This window comes from Lates calcarifer, linkage group LG23, assembly GCF_001640805.2.
Source record: "Lates calcarifer isolate ASB-BC8 linkage group LG23, TLL_Latcal_v3, whole genome shotgun sequence".
NCBI lineage: Eukaryota > Metazoa > Chordata > Actinopteri > Centropomidae > Lates > Lates calcarifer.
This window is the reverse complement of record NC_066855.1, coordinates 8,284,223-8,303,491: the sequence shown is the minus strand read 5'-3', so window position 1 is coordinate 8,303,491 and position 19,269 is coordinate 8,284,223. Positions and strand designations below refer to the sequence as shown.

Genomic DNA, 19,269 nt, shown 5'->3' with positions numbered 1-19,269 from the left:
TTTTCCTCCCCTTCTACTGTGTTTATTCGTGTTTGCTCCCTCCCCTACGGACCTCCACCTTGGCAAGCTAAGCATACGCTGCAATCCAGAAATTTTTTGACATGAAAAACACACTGTCTCTACATTTGTATATCTAATATGTACGTGTACTCATGCACAGGTTAAAACTGTGTTAAAGCACCTTCAGAACATTTCATATTCAAAGATATGCATACTTACATGTACATATGCCTCCTTTTATGTAAAATCAATCAGCCAGCTTTGTGACACTGATTGCAGTGTTGTATGACAATCATCTTTCCAAGGCCCAAGGTCATTGGGGTCAGGAGGAGCCATCAAGGTCATGGGATAGTACTTCTTGAGGCATGCCACGCTGGAAACAAGCAAACAATTTAAAAACTGTTTCCACTCAGTGTCCTACCTCAGCTTTGTAAACAAAGCCACTTGACTTATAAAATAGTGCTGATTTGTGAAATATCATTGTGCTGTGAGCGTGTAATGGTTCTGAAATACTATTCCCTAGACCACGTAACTGTGCTTTCAGTGCCTAGTGTAGTCCAAAGTTCAGGACCTTTTTTTTTGTAATTTTGCACTGTGGAGACCTGGATAGAAATCAAAAGCTGCACTCGGTGACTGAAACACTTAATCAAGCAGACAAACAGACACAAACGCTATGACAGATATGATTTAAATGTGGCTACATGCTGGTCTAAGGTAAGCAAGCCCTGAGCTGTCCAAGCCCTTCACTTAGAAGTCCCTGACATCGCTTCGGTTTCAATGGTTCTTATGTCTCAACTGCAAATTTTTAAGTGCTACAAAAATCCCTCTTTAAAGCAAATCAGGAGTCCATTTAATAAATAAGTGCTGGAGTCACTGGGAGGGCTCTTCTGGGTTTGGGTTTTTTATAGGAAAGTTACACTGTAATTAATACATTTGGGCTAGTCTGAATTAATATGTTGTTCACTGGGGAAAGAGATTGTACTTGGTGCTTACAGTAACTTGAGAAATTTGATAGCTTTTTTAAAAAATCACCTCTGGAACCTGATTCTCTAAGCATTTTATAGACATATGACCTGTCCACGGTGCTGCATGTGTAAATAAATAGATCACTACCTATGAATAAAAATTTGTATTTATGTCCCAGTTCTCTGCTGATAATAACCCTTCTCCTTCTTGTTTTTAAAGAGGGATTCTTACGCTGTTTGAAAACTCATTCTTGTGTGCTTCAGTTGTGATTTCTTTCGTAGACACGCGATAAGATGTCTTTGCCAACTTCTTTTCTTAGCTTCTCTGTTTCTCTTCTCTCTGATTGTTGGCCATTTGACTACCTATGCACCTCAATGCAATATGCATGGCTCACTAAGGTCAAACGGTCAATCACCCCTTTGATTGCCCGCTCCCAATCACTCCTCTAGACCTTCTTCAAGGATCTCAGTCTCAGTGGGTTCTGTCTTTCTCTCTGTCTGTCTCTCGAACTCTCCACTCTCTCTGCCCCTCACTTCCTAACTGTATGTGTACAGTTGTTTTTTTTTTTCTTTTCTTTTATTTCTTGGGTCTTTCTCGTGCTTATGTTTTCCTGTGTTTCTAACATGGTGTGTACATCGTTCATTAAGTATTTTTGTGGAGTATTATGTGCAAAGGATTAAGTTATATTTATTTTTGAATTATTTTGCTGTCGTCTCTGCCTCTGATCTATTTTTTTTTTCTTGATGTCTTTGAGTTTTGTACAATGGTGTTTTGTTGTTTGGTGTTTTCGACTTCCCCTGTGTTCTTCCTGTGTTTTCCTTTGAGTTTCACCATCACCTAATATCTCTCTTCTGTGAATTGGAATAATAAAGGAAATTGCCAACAAAACAGTGAAATTTATATTAAAAAATGGCACAAATCTCACTAGTTCAGGGCATTCTCAAGGATTTATTTGACTAAAAAAAGCTCATGATTCATTACCAAATCCAACCAAAGCCGTAATGTGAAAAACTTCCATATTTGACCCAAGAATAAGGATTATATTTTCATTTTTCAACATCCGCCTCTTGTAAACTGACAGAAGTCACGCATTGCAACTTAATACAATTTTGAAGTTTAACAAATACTATACATCAGACAGATTGTGCATAAATCTATTCATGAATAAGCTGTAATATTATTTCATCCCAGCTTTATTTACCTTATTGTTCATGATTCATAATAATGGTATTTATCAGGATAGATTGTCTGTGGAATTATTTTCCAAGACCAGAGGTTTTATAATATTCACTTATTGACCACTACATGGTATCTGTTGTTTATGCCTGTGCTCACGCAAAATTATTAATCATGACCAATTTCTATTGTAGACAGTTTATACATTACAGTCAGTGGTGTAGTACAGCAATACAATACAAAAACTCTAAATTTAACTCCTCTGTATAAATGAACCTGTGTGAAAATTTGTTTTGTGTAGTAACACTTGTCAGTGTCCTCCTGTATGTCATTGTACTCTTGTAGTGTTAAGTCATTTGTCAAACTTGTTCTACATTGTCATGCATGTTCTAACGTGTGTAACAGTACCACTGTGTTTCTTACTATGTTGCCTCATCACAACCACACTCTGCAAATATTCTTTTGTCTGAGCCAGATATTTACCTTATGATAGGAATAATACATGATATGTATATATTTATGCACAGTATGCATGTGCAATAAATATTTATGTAAATGTATGATAGGTATACATATGTATAGAATATTAAAAGTAATCAAGGTTTAATGACAACAGCTGACGCATGTGCGTCTGTATGACCTACATGCAGCTAACAAGAGGAAGCAAGATACAGTACTATGTCATTTAGTTTTCCCAAAAGACATCCCAGGTACTGTATGTACTGTATGGACACATTGTGGCTTCAGTAATGGCCCTGAAGAGATCAATATATCTAATTATGGGTAACAGGAGATCAACTTGTCTTTAACAGGGCAACTGATCCCATGTAATAATGATACAATATGTGGCTGTGCCAAGAATAGCATCTGAACAGTCAGCAAATCCTGTGTATCCATAGCAAGCACTTGCTCATGAAATTGTAGAACATATGTGAAGTAAAGTAATAGAGGTGGTCAGGTAGTTCTCTGCCCTCTACATAGAGCACATGCAAGATTGATTAAGTCTATCGTTTTGGTTCGGTCTGTTTAATGTTACATGATATTTCCTTGGTAAAAAGTCTGGTCAGAATATTTGCAGTTCTCCTCTCTCTGTTCCTCTGTGTCCTCCCTCTTCCATAACCTTCTCCTCCTGTGATTAACACTCATTCTCCATCCCATCCCCAGGCCGCCACTGCAGTGCAAGTGTAACTAAAGTCTGACTGTAGGTAGGTACGTACTCCCTCCATAGTGTAAATTAAGTGTGACTTTGGGCAGGAATTATGTCATCACTGAATACAGTGACAGCCACGCTCACCATTTCCCCTGATAGCCAATCCCAAAGCACGTAAGCCCTGCTGATGTTGTTGTAAATATAGTAGTTAGCACAGATAGGAGGTAGCTGGCAGACCATGACAGACTGCAGTGGCTGAGACTTGATTACTTCCACAGTATGAGAGTTTTTATTGTCATTTCTGAAAACTTTTCTTGTCTTGAATTTTACTGAGCAATGCCTTTAAACATTAGGAAAAAGCAAACTATTGTACCCACAATTTATACTGTTTGTATCTAAAACACCATCAGAACCTGGTCTATGTTATTCTTCATCAGTTTCACCTTCATCTAACCAAAAGATGGGAACTCATTTCTTCTCTTCCATGTTTTACTCATGTCCCCCTTGACAAGTGTTTCAAACCCTCTGATTCCAGACTGAAAATGGACAAATAAGGAACATTGAAGTCTTAGTTTGGTTGAACACCATAACATATATAAAACATTGTTCTCTCAGTTTGTTTTAATCGCGTGAGCAGTATGTTATGCTCTAGTTTTCCTTTCTTTCTCTCTCTTCTCTGCATGTTGATTTTCCACAGCACCAAGAATAGATTCAAACGAATTTCTCAATAGAATCAAAACTTTTTGTTGTAACTTTGTATACAGGCTCCTCAGCCTTATTTTTGTGTACTCCCATTATGCACACTTCAAATCTGTAGGGCTGTTGTTATTTTTAATCAAACGCAACACACAAGAGAAGCAGTTGCCATATGTTTAACCTAATACAACTTAGGTAGCATAAAATCAGCTGACTGGGACGCTGAATAATTTTACGTGTAAATACAACAATAATAAATTTGTTGGCTGTTTTTTATACCAATTTTTATTCTCTGAAAAACAGTTTTACTTATTTTAATAGCAGAAACACATAGACATTAAAGCTATCTATTTCATCATCTCTACTGGTGAATGGAACAGTGTCATACAACTCATAAGTATCTTGGTTTAAACCAGTTACACATTCAATGAAAGTCAGTTTAGATAAGTTTAAGTTATCTAATCCTGGTTGATTTGGTAACATCTAGAGTTACCGTGATGAAACGTTGCTGAAGAAATGCTGAACATGACCATTGTCTTGTTTTGTAGACTCATCTCTGTGAGAGACACATTTTATTTCGCCAGTTAAACATTTTTAATGTAAAATAGCAGAAACTTAATGTATCTCTGACACAATGTCAGAGAGCAAACAGCAAAGCTGAAATAAGATAAAATTACCCTTGATTACATGCATACATCGTTTACTGTGACTCCTTTATATGCGTGAATTTGAATCAAGCATGGGAATGGACAGAGTCTGCCACTAACAGTGGAAACTACTAAACATTATTTACTGAATGTCTCTTGAGGAAAACATGCAGACCATAAATATTAAAAATGGGTTTGATTTAATGAAAATCTTAAGCATAGTAACTTAAACTGGTCATTCAGCATTAGATTTATTAGATTTATTACACCATTTCAAATTTAAAGTTATCTTGCTTTAAGAGATTTTTTGTTTGCATTTACTCTCAAGCATTGTCATAGGTCTGCAATAAAAACAGGTTGGGTTGTTGACCTCATCCCTCCTGTTGTCACCCTTCAGCTCTGATTCAGCAAACGTCACAAATGTGGCTGCCATTCTGATGCAACCTGACAATTTGTCTTGATACATTTGGGGCGGTACGAACAAAATACTGAACTCGAGAATGAAGCAGCACCACAGATTGGCTGGACAGCTTCTCAGAAATCTTTTTGTGACATGCAGCCTAAGAAACCCAGTGAAAATGCGTCATCAATATTTTACGGACTTGCTATCCGACTAATGTGCCTGAGCTAGTCAGAATAAAAAAAGGACTTTTATTTATGGTTGGCTCAAATGATGTGCAGCCTAGAGTGGTGGAGGTGGCCACTGTGCACCATAATATTGTCATATATTTCCACTTCAGCAGGAAGGCACAAAGGGTGTCATACTGTACCAATGGGTGTTCTTTGTTGTTTGACTGTGGCCTCGTGATGGTTGGAGTTTGACACAAATAAACACAAATTTTGTCACAAACTCTGTTAGCATTAGAGATTACAATAAAATCTGAGTTTAGCTAATATGACACATTGCTAATAAAACTATAAAACTCCACCCATTATTGGTCAGTCAGCCATTGTTAGGGCAGACAACTGCTACCTACCAATGGTGCTTTTCACTTCACCTGATGCAACAACACTCCGTCAGCACAGCACTACCTTCTGTGTGGCTGCTCCCAACAGTACACAGGGAATTCAATGTCTGCATGCTGTGTTACACACTGAAAATACAGTGGGAAAGGACACACAGGCCAATCTGTTATTTCGTAACATACATTAACAAACATAACCTGCAACACTGCAAGTGCAAGGCATATTATTTCAAAGTCATAATCCACAGTTTCTTTACCTGGTGTCATTTCCCACTGCAAACAAAATGTGAACTGATCTCCATTACAGGATGCGATTACCGGGGGATAGAAAGTGTTTTTAATTGTTGCAGGGAAGACATGTTTGCGTTGGCCATTTGAAGTTTACAGGAACAAAAAGCAAACACTAAATGGGCTGTTTATGAAGCGTAATGCAAGGTAATAAATTATTCTATGTAACTTTGTTAATGGTTGCCTTTGTCTCAAAGCTTTTTCACCTATGACTTCATGTGGTCAACGCCTACACTGTATTAGTGATATCTGAGTATTTGCTACTGTGTGTTGGTGTTAAACTGTGCAATACTTTTTGGCCAAATACTTGTCTAAAACACCTGAACATTGCACATTATGCTTCACAAGATGAAATGTTGGGTGCTTTATTCAATGGGCCTATTGTAGGTGTTACAGTTCTTAATATCTAAGAATCTTTTGCTTTTCTGTTCTGAAAAAAAAAAGACATATCATAACTCGCATTTTCTTGTTTTGTCTTGTCTGTCTTGTCTGTCTGTCCTCGTCTGTCCTTTCTATGTCTTTATGATTTGGTAACAATTTCAATTCCTTATCTTTATGCTCTTTCCTTTTGTGCATCTTTTCATTTTAATTTCTCCTTATGACATCTTAAACCACATGAATGTTCATGTTTCAATACTATGTAACCTTCATAACAAACCACCTGAATATGAAAAATTTGTCATTACATGCCAAAACATTTCAACTATGATTTCTTTTTATTTTGTTTGCATATGATATCAAAACAACACAATATTATTATCTAATGTAACAATCGATGGTTAAAATTATTTTCGTAAAGCCACAGGCTACGAGAAATCTCGCAGTCTCAATAACATATCGGGAATGGCTGGGTCATCACTGCGGCTTGCTCCTATCACTAGCCCACCCTTTGAAACCTACGAGGCCCCAGGACCACTGCGCCGCTGTCGTTCTCCCATCCCCTCCATTTTGTAGCAGAAAGGATGGTTATGATTGGTTGATAAGAGATGCAGTGGATTAGCTATGGACTGATCGCACTGAAGCCTCCATTTGGATTGTACACCGTGCAAAAACAATAGCAATAACATAAAATGAACTTGAATGTAGAAAGAGTGACCTCTCGTCTTGTGAATCCAATGGTTTATGATGCATGTGTCAGGTTAGCTGATGGGGTCAAGAAGAATTTTAGTTTTGAAGATACACCATTACTTTAAATTATTAGAGGAAATATTAAAAAAAATATATTTGAATTGGTTAGTAAATAAAATAGCATCAGAGGTTAAAAAACATTATTAAAATGTGCACAGTTACATTTTAAGTGTGTAGATTGACATTCATTTTTGTGTGTTCTGGACCAAACAAAAAGCTCACGACACTGTCCAGAGGAAATGACCATGAAATAAGATACTTCAGTTCATTTAGCCAAAGACCAAAATACATTTATGGATTAGATTGATGTTGCATAGGTTTCTATTTTATGTCTTTTGTGAATATTAATGTATGTACAGTGTAGATATCATTTTGGTAATTTTCTCTTTAAAAAAAAAAAAACAGACTCTGCCTCTGTAATTCTCTCTATTAACACTTATTGTGAAATCATTGGACACAATTTCAAAAGTTAAAAAACGAAACGAAACAAAAAGAACAACCTTAGATTAAATTAAAAAAAGAAGATAGTATTGTATCATAAGAGCCATCTCAAATGTGCAGCCTAACATGACTTTTGAAAATTGTTGTTTGTTTTATTACATTGCTGTTAAGATCCCATATATGCAATTGTTCCCTTACACTGTACAGTTAAAGGTCTATTCAGTCATTTTATTTGCAGTTGTAAGTAAAATTGAATTCATGTAGGCTGCCAGATTTGCAAACAATGTACCATGAGTTTAGTTGTTGACAAGGGAATAGGTTTATTTTTAACAAGAGGGGCAGAATTAGGTTGTGGAGGTACCACTGCAGTGTGCAAGACGAGCTTCATGTAATCAGTGGAGAAAGCCAAGCTAACGCCAGCTTGTTAATTATACTGGCCTTAGCTAACCGCTCACACCAATAGCTGTGGGTTTGATAAAATGTTATTCTCAATGCCCAGGAACCAAAGCATTCAAAGCATTTACAGTTGACTAATGAACAGTGAGCTGATTTACACCACCCGTGCTTACTTTCATGTTTGTTTACATGCTGTAGTTTTCTGACAAGGTAACTTGCTAATATGCAGGACTGCTGTTAGTAGCACCAAATGACCTGATGTCATACAATGTTGGAGCTTCACATTAGCACATATACCTTAGTAACCCAGTTGGTCCATAAAGGCAGATGGTCAGTAAAGTACCAGACTTACTCTGGGTAAGACTGACTGGCTATATGCTAGATGTGTTTTGTTTCCCAAACAGGAGCACAATTTAGCTATCATATCTTCTGTTCACATTACTACTTGATGATAGTAAATGACTGAGTGGACCTTTGCAGAAATGCTAATGATGACAGTCATGTAAATGAAATATGTACTTGCAGGCCTACAATTTTGCAAAGAAATCTAAATGCAATGTATTTAGAAAGCTACTTAAAAGTTACAATGGTAAACGAAATACAACCTATAAAGTCAAATATAGATGACTACATAAATTAAATATATAGTTAAAACAAAGCACTTAACTAACAAAGTAAATTTACTAACCTTTAATTCTTGCATGTTGGCAAAAGTCACAAAGCTTATTACAAAGAAATAAATAAACTGAACGTGAGACCACCCCATTAAACACGGGTCAAACAAAGAATGATCAGCTTTTCTAAATATCTGCTTTGCTTCTTCTTCACTTTTTGTGTTTTTTTAAAGTACATTTTTTTCCATGGGGTTTTTTTTTGTGTGTGTGCTTGGTTTAAATGTTGATCTACAATTTAAACAATATACAAATTAAAATGACTAATTGCAGGCTGTTGGTTAATCTATGAAAAAAATATGACAATGGTTACAATATGACTTTTCCATTAATAATATATCATAAATAATCTCAAATTATAGCTTTTATTTTTGTAACTGAGGACCTTCCTCAAATTGCCAACCTTGCATGACAATAGATCTTATGTCAAAAGTTGAGCAAAAAAGATTGAAAAAATAATGACACATTCACATATGCAATAAACATGCAATATTACTTTAATGCTGGAAAACATGCTGTGCACATACATATGTAAATATGCAGATCTATTTTTAATCCTACAAATGCACAGACTTAGAAGGCAGTCTACTTGTTTTCTTTAATTTAGCTAGTATTGCAATGACATGAGCCATTTGTCTTGTTTTATTTCAAGTCAGTGTGGTTTTACTGGTCTTTTTGACTTTTTAATGTTGTGACTGCCATTTTTAATTGTTTCAGTTTTGTAATTATTTTATATTTTCTTCACTTGTACTGGTAATGTGTATTTCATTGTAAGGAATGACTTTCCTATACCACTGATTGTTTAAAGTAACATTTGTTAGAAAAAAGATACAAGTTTTTATTTAACTGTTAAGTTTGTTAAACAGAAATATAGTAAGACTGAAATCATGATGAAAAACTGTAAGTGCTTTAGAACCAACAATTTTTGCAGGTATAAAGTGAGAGTATTTCCATGATCACCATTCTATGTAAAAATCAATGTGCTTCCAGACCCCTAAACTTTGAGAACTTAGATATGCAGTATTATGATTGAAGATGAAAGTTATGACATCACTTGAATGTTTTCTTGAATCTGGAGTTTGAAAAGTTTGTAAAAGTCAGTGTCTCATTTAGGATAGATCCTACCATACAGTCACTGCAAGAAGTAATGCTTGCCTGGCTTCATCTGATACGGGTTTTTGAAGGTCATCGCACATATTTTCAGACTGAAGTTACTAATAGTTGTGCTTATCTGCAGTATTGTTATATTTCACTATTATGATGTCAAAAAATGACTATAATTTAGTGTTGTCTGAAAATATCTGAAACAGCATGCAGAACTTTGTTTCTCCAGTGACAGCAGCTCCTTAATGTGTAATGTTGACCTGAACTTGTACAGTTAAAAGGTAGGGAAACTCTGGGATAGTGCATTTTTAAATGGTTTAACTTGCAGGAAAAAAAAAAAAACCTTTTGTGAGCATGTAATGAGTACAGATTGATTGGCCTGGGTTCAGTCCTCAAAGCTAATCTTAGTCCACAACAAACCTGAATTTTGGTTTGTAATTTTTGCTAGCATCACTTCTCTCGGTGCACAAAAAAACCCATTAAACCTTGTAAAGCGCACATGCATACTGTATAATCTTAGACTGACTCCACAATGTGGATGTTACAAGTCGCAGATACTCTGAATTATTCTGTTATGCCACTTTATTTGGAGTGTGCATTTTCTGTTACAGTCAGGGAAAACGTCCATCCATCGTATATATCTGCAGTGGAATGTTTTTCTTTAATGCTACAGTTGACTGGCAGTGAGTGAGAGAAGTAACATCATTGTGCACACCACCACTTTAATCTGAACATGTATGATTATACCAGTACTGTATTTCTTCCTATTTGCTTTGTATTGTATGCAAATGGATCTGAGGAATGTCATTACTGTGGTTCTGCTGAATTTAAAGAGTCATATCCCATAGTTGTGGCCAATGCAAATCACCTAGGAGATTCTGAAGTAAACATTGTGTAAGGAAACAAAACAGGCAGATGTTGTAAGTGCCTCTATGAGGCCCCTGTAGGCTCTGATGTCAGTTTAGGAGTTCATGCAAACTAGCTAGATTTAACTAGCTAAACCTTCAAAGCAATGCTTAATAGATCAGTGATTATTATTGAATATGTACATATCTGTATCTACACATGTGAATACATTAAAGTCATATGAAATTAATATATCTATGTATACTTTGTGAGTGTGGGAAGGAGGTTTTATAACAACTGATTCTAACAGAGTTCAGTGATTTGTCATCAGAGAGCTGTGTGGTTTTATCCTTTAGATTGCTCACAGAAATGCCAAACCTAACCCACACCACCTGACACGTGATAGAGCCTGGTATTCTGGGTATAAATACATACATATTATGTCTGTGTTTCAAAAAACAACGTTTGTTTGTTTATTATTTGTATTATTTCCACATGACATGGTAATTTTTAATGCATACTATGATTAATTCAGTTGTACTGACAACTTCCAGGAAAATGCACTCCTGGTTTTGTGTTGAACTGGTCCCACGTGATGTTAATGCAGTGTATTCTACTGAATATAAATGTACAGCAAATGTAATATTGCAATGGTTGTTGCTAATGCATCCCAAAAGGAAGTGTATGGTAATGTACATGAGCGAATTTGAAGAGACTGTTTCCCTATGACATTTGGATTTAGTAAGCATAGGAATGTAAATACTAGTAAAACACTAGTCCTCATGTAGCAAAATGTGTTGATCAAAGTTCACAAAGAAACTGTACTATTCCTTTAATTGGCACCAGGGATGAGATGTGTTAGAATAACGATATTTCAAGACAGCAGTATGAGTGTAACATAGCAATGTAAGAGAACAAAGATGTCAAAGACACATTAATTTTAAGTGTTCTGGTCTTTTAGGGACACCATACGTCTCAGAAGTCTGAGAGTACCTTATATAACAGTGAGAGATGCTTGCTATATGCTTTTACAAGACAGTGTTTTATACTAGTGTTGTACTGTACATATTCTAGCTATATCATATGGTAATTTGGGACTAAGAATGCTGTATATAATGTGATGTGATGGAAATAATTTAACTTTGACCTCCACCACTCAATAAGATATGATTTACAATACTAGTGCTGGTACTAGTACAACACAAAGGCTGCTTTGGCACTGTTTCAGGACTATTTCTTTGCCAGCAGAAAAGTGGATGCACTAAACTTCATACAGAAGAAGGTATAAATAGGAGTTTTAAAATATGGTGCTAAGACTCCATTAAGTTATTTCTGATTTTATTCAGACATATTTAGAAAATTAGACGGATTTATGCATCTGGCACCAGGAGCGGGTCTTGTTTACATCATCAATATACTGTGTTAATATAGTTATTAGCCCTATGTGAGCAACAATGGTGGTTTGGATTAACAGGTGTTGATTGTTCCTCATAATGTTAGCTACAGTCACTTGTAGGATGTATGATGGTCTTAACTCTCAGTTGACTTACTCTCTAACCAGTAACTGTGTAAGTGGCCTTTAAAGAATATGAACTGTGTCTTGCTCTTTCTCCGGAGATAACGTCAACCATATATTGGAAATTGACAGAAGAAGAAGTGAAGAGCAGACGGGAAGAATTAATGTGGCTGCTATAAGAGATAATGTTTGTATTCTGAGTCAGTGTGTGCTGGTGAGACCAGGACAGAAGTGTTTAATCTCCCGGTCAATAATGCACAGTGCCAGCACATGTGATTCAAGATCTGTTTGCCATAACTGTAGGCATGGATATAAAAAAAACATGCAATCTACTGTTGTTATCAAACATTTTCTTGAATTTGCACCTGTGTTTGCATGATGCATAATTTAAGTTGGGGGTTAAGCTTCCTGAAATGGTGTCAGCCAAGTTTGTAAATCAACTGCTTGTTTTGCGAAATACAATAATCTCTTTTTTGAATGTGAACAGCATTGAGTATGTTTGTATGTGTCCATCTGTCAAGAATGTGTTTTTATCATGAAGTGTACACATCATTCAAATGAAAATGTTTGCACACAACATACATATGCACACGCACATACACACATATTAGTGAATAATCATCATCTCCCCATCACCTAATCTTTTTCACTTTTTAATGCTCTGTACATAACTCACTCCTGTAAGGATGATGGCTATATTTGCTGAGAGGTGGCAGAGTGGAGAGCACGGTGCTGGTCAGTTGGCTGGCAGCTTGTTCCATTCAGTCTGTTGTTTGTTTTTCTAATGTTGTTGGCCACAAGTTTTAATGTCACCATTTCTTGTTTTTATTACTCAACTACAATTTATGTGCCAAGGCTCTGTCTGTATGTTGGAGATACATTGTTTTTGTAGCTGTACTAGAGTTGTCATTACAGTTTAAATTTGTGCACTTCATTCTGACATGCACAGTTAACCAGCAGTTTACAGGTAATGGTAATCCCTGATTACTTCCCTATTGTACGTAATGTTAATAACACTATGAACTGTGATAAGGAAATTGATGTAATTGGCAAATTTAAAATATGAGAACAAGAAAAAATAATCAATTTATGACCCAGATTGCTTTATATTAGTCAAGCACTTCTATAAACCAATCTAGATACATGTGCTTACTTGTAATGTTACAAGTTTAGTTAAGTTTCAATTTCACTGAACATGATTTCTTACAAATAACGTTTATTCTCTGTGAACTTAACATTAATGGCTTTCTGTTCTTGTCTTCACAGTGTTAAGTTTCTAGCATTCGCCTTCTCTCTAATGAGGAGTCAGTAACTGGTAAACACAAATTTGCGGCGGGAGCCACGTAAAGCGACAGGTGTGACGCGGATGGACAGTTTAAAGGAGATCTTTGGGGTGACAAGAGAGAGACCAGAGGTTAATCATGAATTTAAAAAAATCACATGGTCTGCTCCTCACGTTGTTACCAAAGCAGCCTCTTGGAACTCTGACCATACTTTTGACAACTGTCTGACTGACCTTTTTTTTCCCCCTCCTCTTCTGTTTTTTCGGCAAACTGACTGAGCATTGCACTTATACACTTTGGGAGAGAAGTGGACTCCTGATTACACATTCCAGATAACATCTCTCTGGCAACATTATACTCGCCATCTTGTATGATGACCAACTCAGTACTATCTACAGTGCTGAACAACTGCGCAACTTCACAAGTTTCCGAAAAAACAAACAAACAAACAAAAAAAAAACGTGTCTTCACAAAGGACTGAATGAACAATGTAGCATCTCTGCTAACATACTGTAGCATTTGTTGGCTGGGAAATAACTTGACTTAATCCATCAACAGCTCGAAGACAGAGGAATTTATGCATTCAAGGGATCTTTTAGATGTCATTTTCCTCTTGGGTTCCTTTCCAGTGAAGAAAAAAAATATATAGAGAGAGAAAGTACATGAGAGACAAGGCATTGGTCTTACTCATTAACACTTGACATTCCAAAAAAAAGAGAAACACTAAATACAGACAGTGCATATGATATCAGTCACAAATGCACTGTATCCAACAACATCCATACTCTAGTTCCTCATTCAAGTTTAGCTCTTGTACAGCATGTTTGCCACTGAACCTATGTCTTCCATTCACTTCTATCAGACTGAAACACTGCCCTCACAAATACTGAGATAATCAAAACACGCAAAGCACATGTAGCATCTGCTCAAACAGGTCACATGACATTTACTGTGCATTTAGACTCACCTGAAGAAAAAGACTTATCTTTATCTCTCATGTACTCACGTGGGTGAGCCCTGAAAAATCCATGTGGGATACCAAAGGTCCTGTAGCATGCACTTGCTGAATGACCTTCCGTAATGTATTATAGATTAGGTGAAATATTCCATTTAGGATGAGGTTTGAACCCACCCTCACGTTGGCCATCGTCTCTGTTTGGTCACACAGTCATTGCTCCAAATGAACTTAGTCCTTTATAACTGCCATTAGCATCCCATTCCTATATGCACATTGAAATATTACAAGTATTTTTCCCACGTCTGACTGACACAGTGTTCAGTCGTGAGGATCAAAAAGACTCAAGGAGACAAAAATCCTAGAGACAATTGTCTGATTTTTTTCAATGTCACAGGATATTGGCTTGCCTAAATTACAATGTAAAGGACACCCCTACCACAAAGGCACTTTTTATGTCATATAAAGCTGTCCATTAGCTGGAAATTATGTGTTATCATTTTGAAAGGGACCAATCAGATAAATGTACCCCTCCCTCGCGTCCTCACCAAACACAAAGGCCAACACTGCCAATTAGGCACAAGAAATCCCCAGATGCATACTGCCCCATCTCTCTCTTGTCCCTCTTGCTGCCAATGACTGCTTCACCGGCAAGTCAATGTCAAGATAAGGATGGCCCATCAGGGGAGCCCTTAAGGCAAAAGGGGAAAATGAGAAGAAATGGACCAAGAGTTAGAGCAAGTCCGTAAGTGTACAAAGAGAACAAATCTATATTTTGATAAACAAATCAACTATCCATGGCTTCGGAGAAGGTTTCTGAGCAGAAAAGGTCCAGAATGGAAGAGAGAGAGAAAGAAAAAAAATCTGATGCAAATGTGAATAGAAAATTTGGCATCATGAAATGGAGTCAAATCCTGGAAAAAGATGGGAAACAAATATTTTGTCATGAGGGGTGGGCTAAGGTGTTTTCCCCACATGCACCAGGAAAAAGATTTTTTTTTTTTTTCCTTTTTTGAGAGACAATGAGCAATGACAGACTCTTGCCTATAAAGACATGGGGACGACAAAGGATGGACGCTGAGATAAACAAATGAGAAAAAAAAGATAATGCATTTTTGTAACTTTGTTTACCAGCATGAATACTTTGCATGACTGTCTTTTCTGCAAGCCCTTAGTTGAAGACAAGGGTGCTAGAGATACAAAAAAGTATATATAAAATGAATTAAAAAAATGTTATATGCAATTAATGTTTTAAAAAAAGATTATAATCAAAGAGAAGAGCTATATTTTGTTTTGAAAAGTTAAAAAAAAAAGTGAATATTGAAACATGTATGTTTGCAAAGTACACCCTGAACTATGTTTTGTTTGATGAAATCTCTCTGCTACTACTGCCCTACATTCCTCATTTCAGTCTTTACGGTAGTTTTACTTTGTAATGCATTGAACAGTATATATTTTCTATCCATTTGATCAGCAGTGATCATTCAAGACTTTGCCAAACTATAGCATTTGCGCAAAGAATGTCGCAACTCACAAACCTTTTTCTTCCCCCACCCCCCTCCTTGAATCATTTGCACAACTACCGTAGCAGCAGCAGCAGCAGCAGCAGCAACAGCAGCAGTTCAAAAACAACAGCTCTCCATGCCACAACTTTGACTGCTTGATTAGTGCTCATAGTTTGCTTTTTTTTCCTTTGGCAATAATACAAGAGTTGTCACATGATTGTAGCAGGGCAAACGGAGAACCTCAAGAGTATCTTCAACGCCTCAGTGTTAAAGAGATTCGCAAAGGCCTTGGATGTCCCATGGCAGGACTTTCACTGGGATAGGCAGTTCTGTTCCACTGGTCCTAAGCAGAAAAATGGGAGTACAAGTGCAGATTATCCAATGAAGACCAATAATAGACTATGAGAGATACTATACTGTATTGTTGAACAGTCAAGAGAGATTTCAGGTTTGCATGGAACCAACTGCCATTCCAAAGTTTGTGTGTGGTTTAAAGGACTCAGGTGTGTTGATGGTGTGTGTGGATGTAGGTGTTTTGCTATTTTCTTTCTAACATAATAAATTCTAGTATATAGACAACGATAATGTGAACACCTCACAGTGATGTGTAAAAAACGCATGCATTATGACTTGATAATCTCTCGAGGGGGGAACAGAGTCTTGACATATCCCCTTAGCCTCCTATCATTGTTTGTCATGAATCCAGTCCTGATAACTATGAACACTGTGCCGTGTCGTAGAGCAGAAACGTCTTCCTTCCAGAGGCAACTGAAAACTACTCACACTTGCAGTGTCAGCATGAGTGTGTAGAGGTAGCTCGTCTTTGTTTTTTAATTTGATTTTATTTTTTTAGATGGTCAGGTCTTTGCATCCGTCATTACCCATGGAGTTACCGTCTTGCAGCTGGCTAGTCGGCAGCTCATTACAGCACACAACACAGTCACGTGAGCACCAATCAAAGAGACCCAGAGCTTCCAAAATGATGTCAGTGAAGTACTTTAAGTGTTGCGAGAAAGAAAAGATGGAGATTGATGTAATGATACAAAAAGAAAGTGTTGCTTAAAAAAAAAGCATCTCATTGTTGAGTGCTCTCTAAGCACCTCATCCTTCGGTTTGGTATTCCAAGTGAGTTTCAGGCCCTGCTGGTTCGGGGCTCAGCTCAGGCAGCTGAATGGTCCTTTGTCCATTCCTGGTACATTGCAGTTGGAGGCTCACCAGTACATGAGACTCAATGGCGTGACGTAGACCGCAGAGACTATTCAAGAATTCTGTTGAGTCTACGCTGGTTTTACAGGGTCTAGAACTTACTTTTGTCTATTTGCAAAAATGGTCCATGGGATTTTATTCTGGTCCCTTATCTTTTTAAAACCCCCGATTTCAGTTCCCGTTTTGGAAGGCATTAAGCAACTATGGCTTTGATGGTCAAAAAGACGTCTATGAATATTTTAGAGGTAAACTTCTAGCAATGGTGTGCACACTTGCAAAAACTTTGTGCTTCACCCAGCTGTTTGTTTTTACAGCCCAGTACTGTCTTTTTCTTTCCCTGTCACTGTTGAGTTTGACATTCCTTCATTCTCCACATTGTGACTACTCTGCCAATGCCAGGCTGAAAAAGATGTCTTTCCTTTTCTATTGCATAATACTGCCATTTGATTTAGTCATGTTGAACAGAAGGAGTTGCAATGTTGAGAGTTCTAAGTCTGTTTTATTTTCTCAAGTTTGTAATCTGTCATAAAATATAGATTTCCTGTGTAATACTCATATAACCAAAAGAATAAAATGCTTTACATGGTAAGTAGGTGCCACTGTTAACCTGACAGCTACTATATTTAGTGACAATATTATGACAGGTGTTTGGAAGGTGTTATGTGGTCCTTGACTGAAACATCCTTAATGATACCCTGTGTATTTCATTTATGTGCCTGTTTCTGTTTAATATGTTTATTTGTTTGTTTTTTTTAAATTGAGGACACTTGTATGCAATCTGCACCACGAATGCCACTGATCGACACTTACTGTATGCTCCCTGAGACACAGATGTTCTGTCATCAGTCCAGATGATTGCAACCACATGTGTAGTGGCTTTATGGCTTTCCATAGAGTGACTTATTAATCACACAAATCTAAAAAAATATTTTATTTTACAAAGTGATAATACCAGAGTTGTTTTAGAGGAAATGTTATCATACTGAATAGATTTTCTAACACATTTAATATCTTATTTTAATTAGAAATGTGATATACACCACAAAAGTCATACAGATATACATACACCTAATATTTCAGACTAATATCATGTATTCACGTAAGCATTCCAAAGATAAAAGATGTATGTTCATTTTACATGCCATCAAATTGTATAAAACAGACTTAGGTACTAGTTCATTGTACTGCAGTCTTAGTAGGAGAGTGAATGCTGAGAAGAGGTGGTCACTGGAGCATCTGGTTGTGACTTATGCCGGATTTTATTTTTGAAATGTTGGAACACAAAGAACAACTCATCAAGAAACTGTATAAAGTATATTTCAATGGAATGTTCATGATCTATCTTTTTATATTTTGAAGAAAAAATAGAAACATATCAATAAAGTGTCATAATTGAACATATTTCTACTATTGAGACTTAAAATGTATGAATGTCAATGCGATCTAATGTGAACCGATCTCCATAGCAGCTTGAATGAACAACTGATAAACAGTCATGAGATGCTTTTTCAGAGACATTAAAATTGCTTAAAATCATTGAAATGAACTTAAAATAAATGAAAAAGTGACATCAACGATGTGTCAGTTTGTTGAAGATTTATAACTGATGAAATGTGTGCTCCTGTGCATACTGACTGATACTATAACATCCTGTTCTGACTGTCACTGTTAATGCTATTCATCAGCCTGTCAAGAACACGATACCACAATGCAGTGATTGATGTAATCTGATTCGAAGCGAGAACACAATGAAAAAATCCAAAGTCTTCCAAGAAACTGAAGGATGACACATTAAATTTGTAACTGGAAGTTTAGGGACACAGTGTATTTAGATACATACATTCTTTTTTAACCAGCAACTGCTGCATGAAACCATTTTAAGCTTCTAAAGACTTGTCACATAATGGTAATCTATAATTTTGAGGTCAACTGTAACTGTGTCATGATATTTGAGAATGATGAGGTAATATAAGTGCTGCTTTCCTTGCTCAGCTATCAAATAACTGTAACTGTAACTTCTAAAATCTAAGAAAAAGGACACTGACATGAAATATGTTTTACCTGAACTGATACAGAATAATTCTGTTCTCAGACTCAAGAACAGAATTCTAAAGATTTTGAGAAAAGGAAAAAGCAGGCGGTAGTAACAGGACATGACAAACTGAAAACAAATCTTCACAGTAATTTTTTAATCACTAAATCAAAGATTGAAAAGTAGCTACAAGCAATTAACTAGAGTACAAATAAACTGTGTTTAAAAAAAAGTGCATGTGCAGCTACCTCATGGGAGTCACAAACTCTTATGATTGCCCTGCATAGCTGCACAAACG

The 19,269-nt window shown here is 36.5% G+C and overlaps 1 protein-coding gene across 1 annotated transcript in view; it reads left to right on the top strand.

The window, feature by feature from the left end:
* LOC108884423 (potassium voltage-gated channel subfamily C member 1-like) overlaps window positions 1-10,720 on the top strand; it is a 42,366-nt gene extending 31,646 nt beyond the window's left edge. Inside the window, 1 exon segment of the mRNA XM_018678293.2 lies at window positions 6,688-10,720. Within this exon segment, the coding sequence (XP_018533809.1) occupies window positions 6,688-6,842 (155 nt within the window). The 3' untranslated portion in view covers window positions 6,843-10,720.
* The last annotated feature ends 8,549 nt before the right edge of the window (window positions 10,721-19,269 follow it).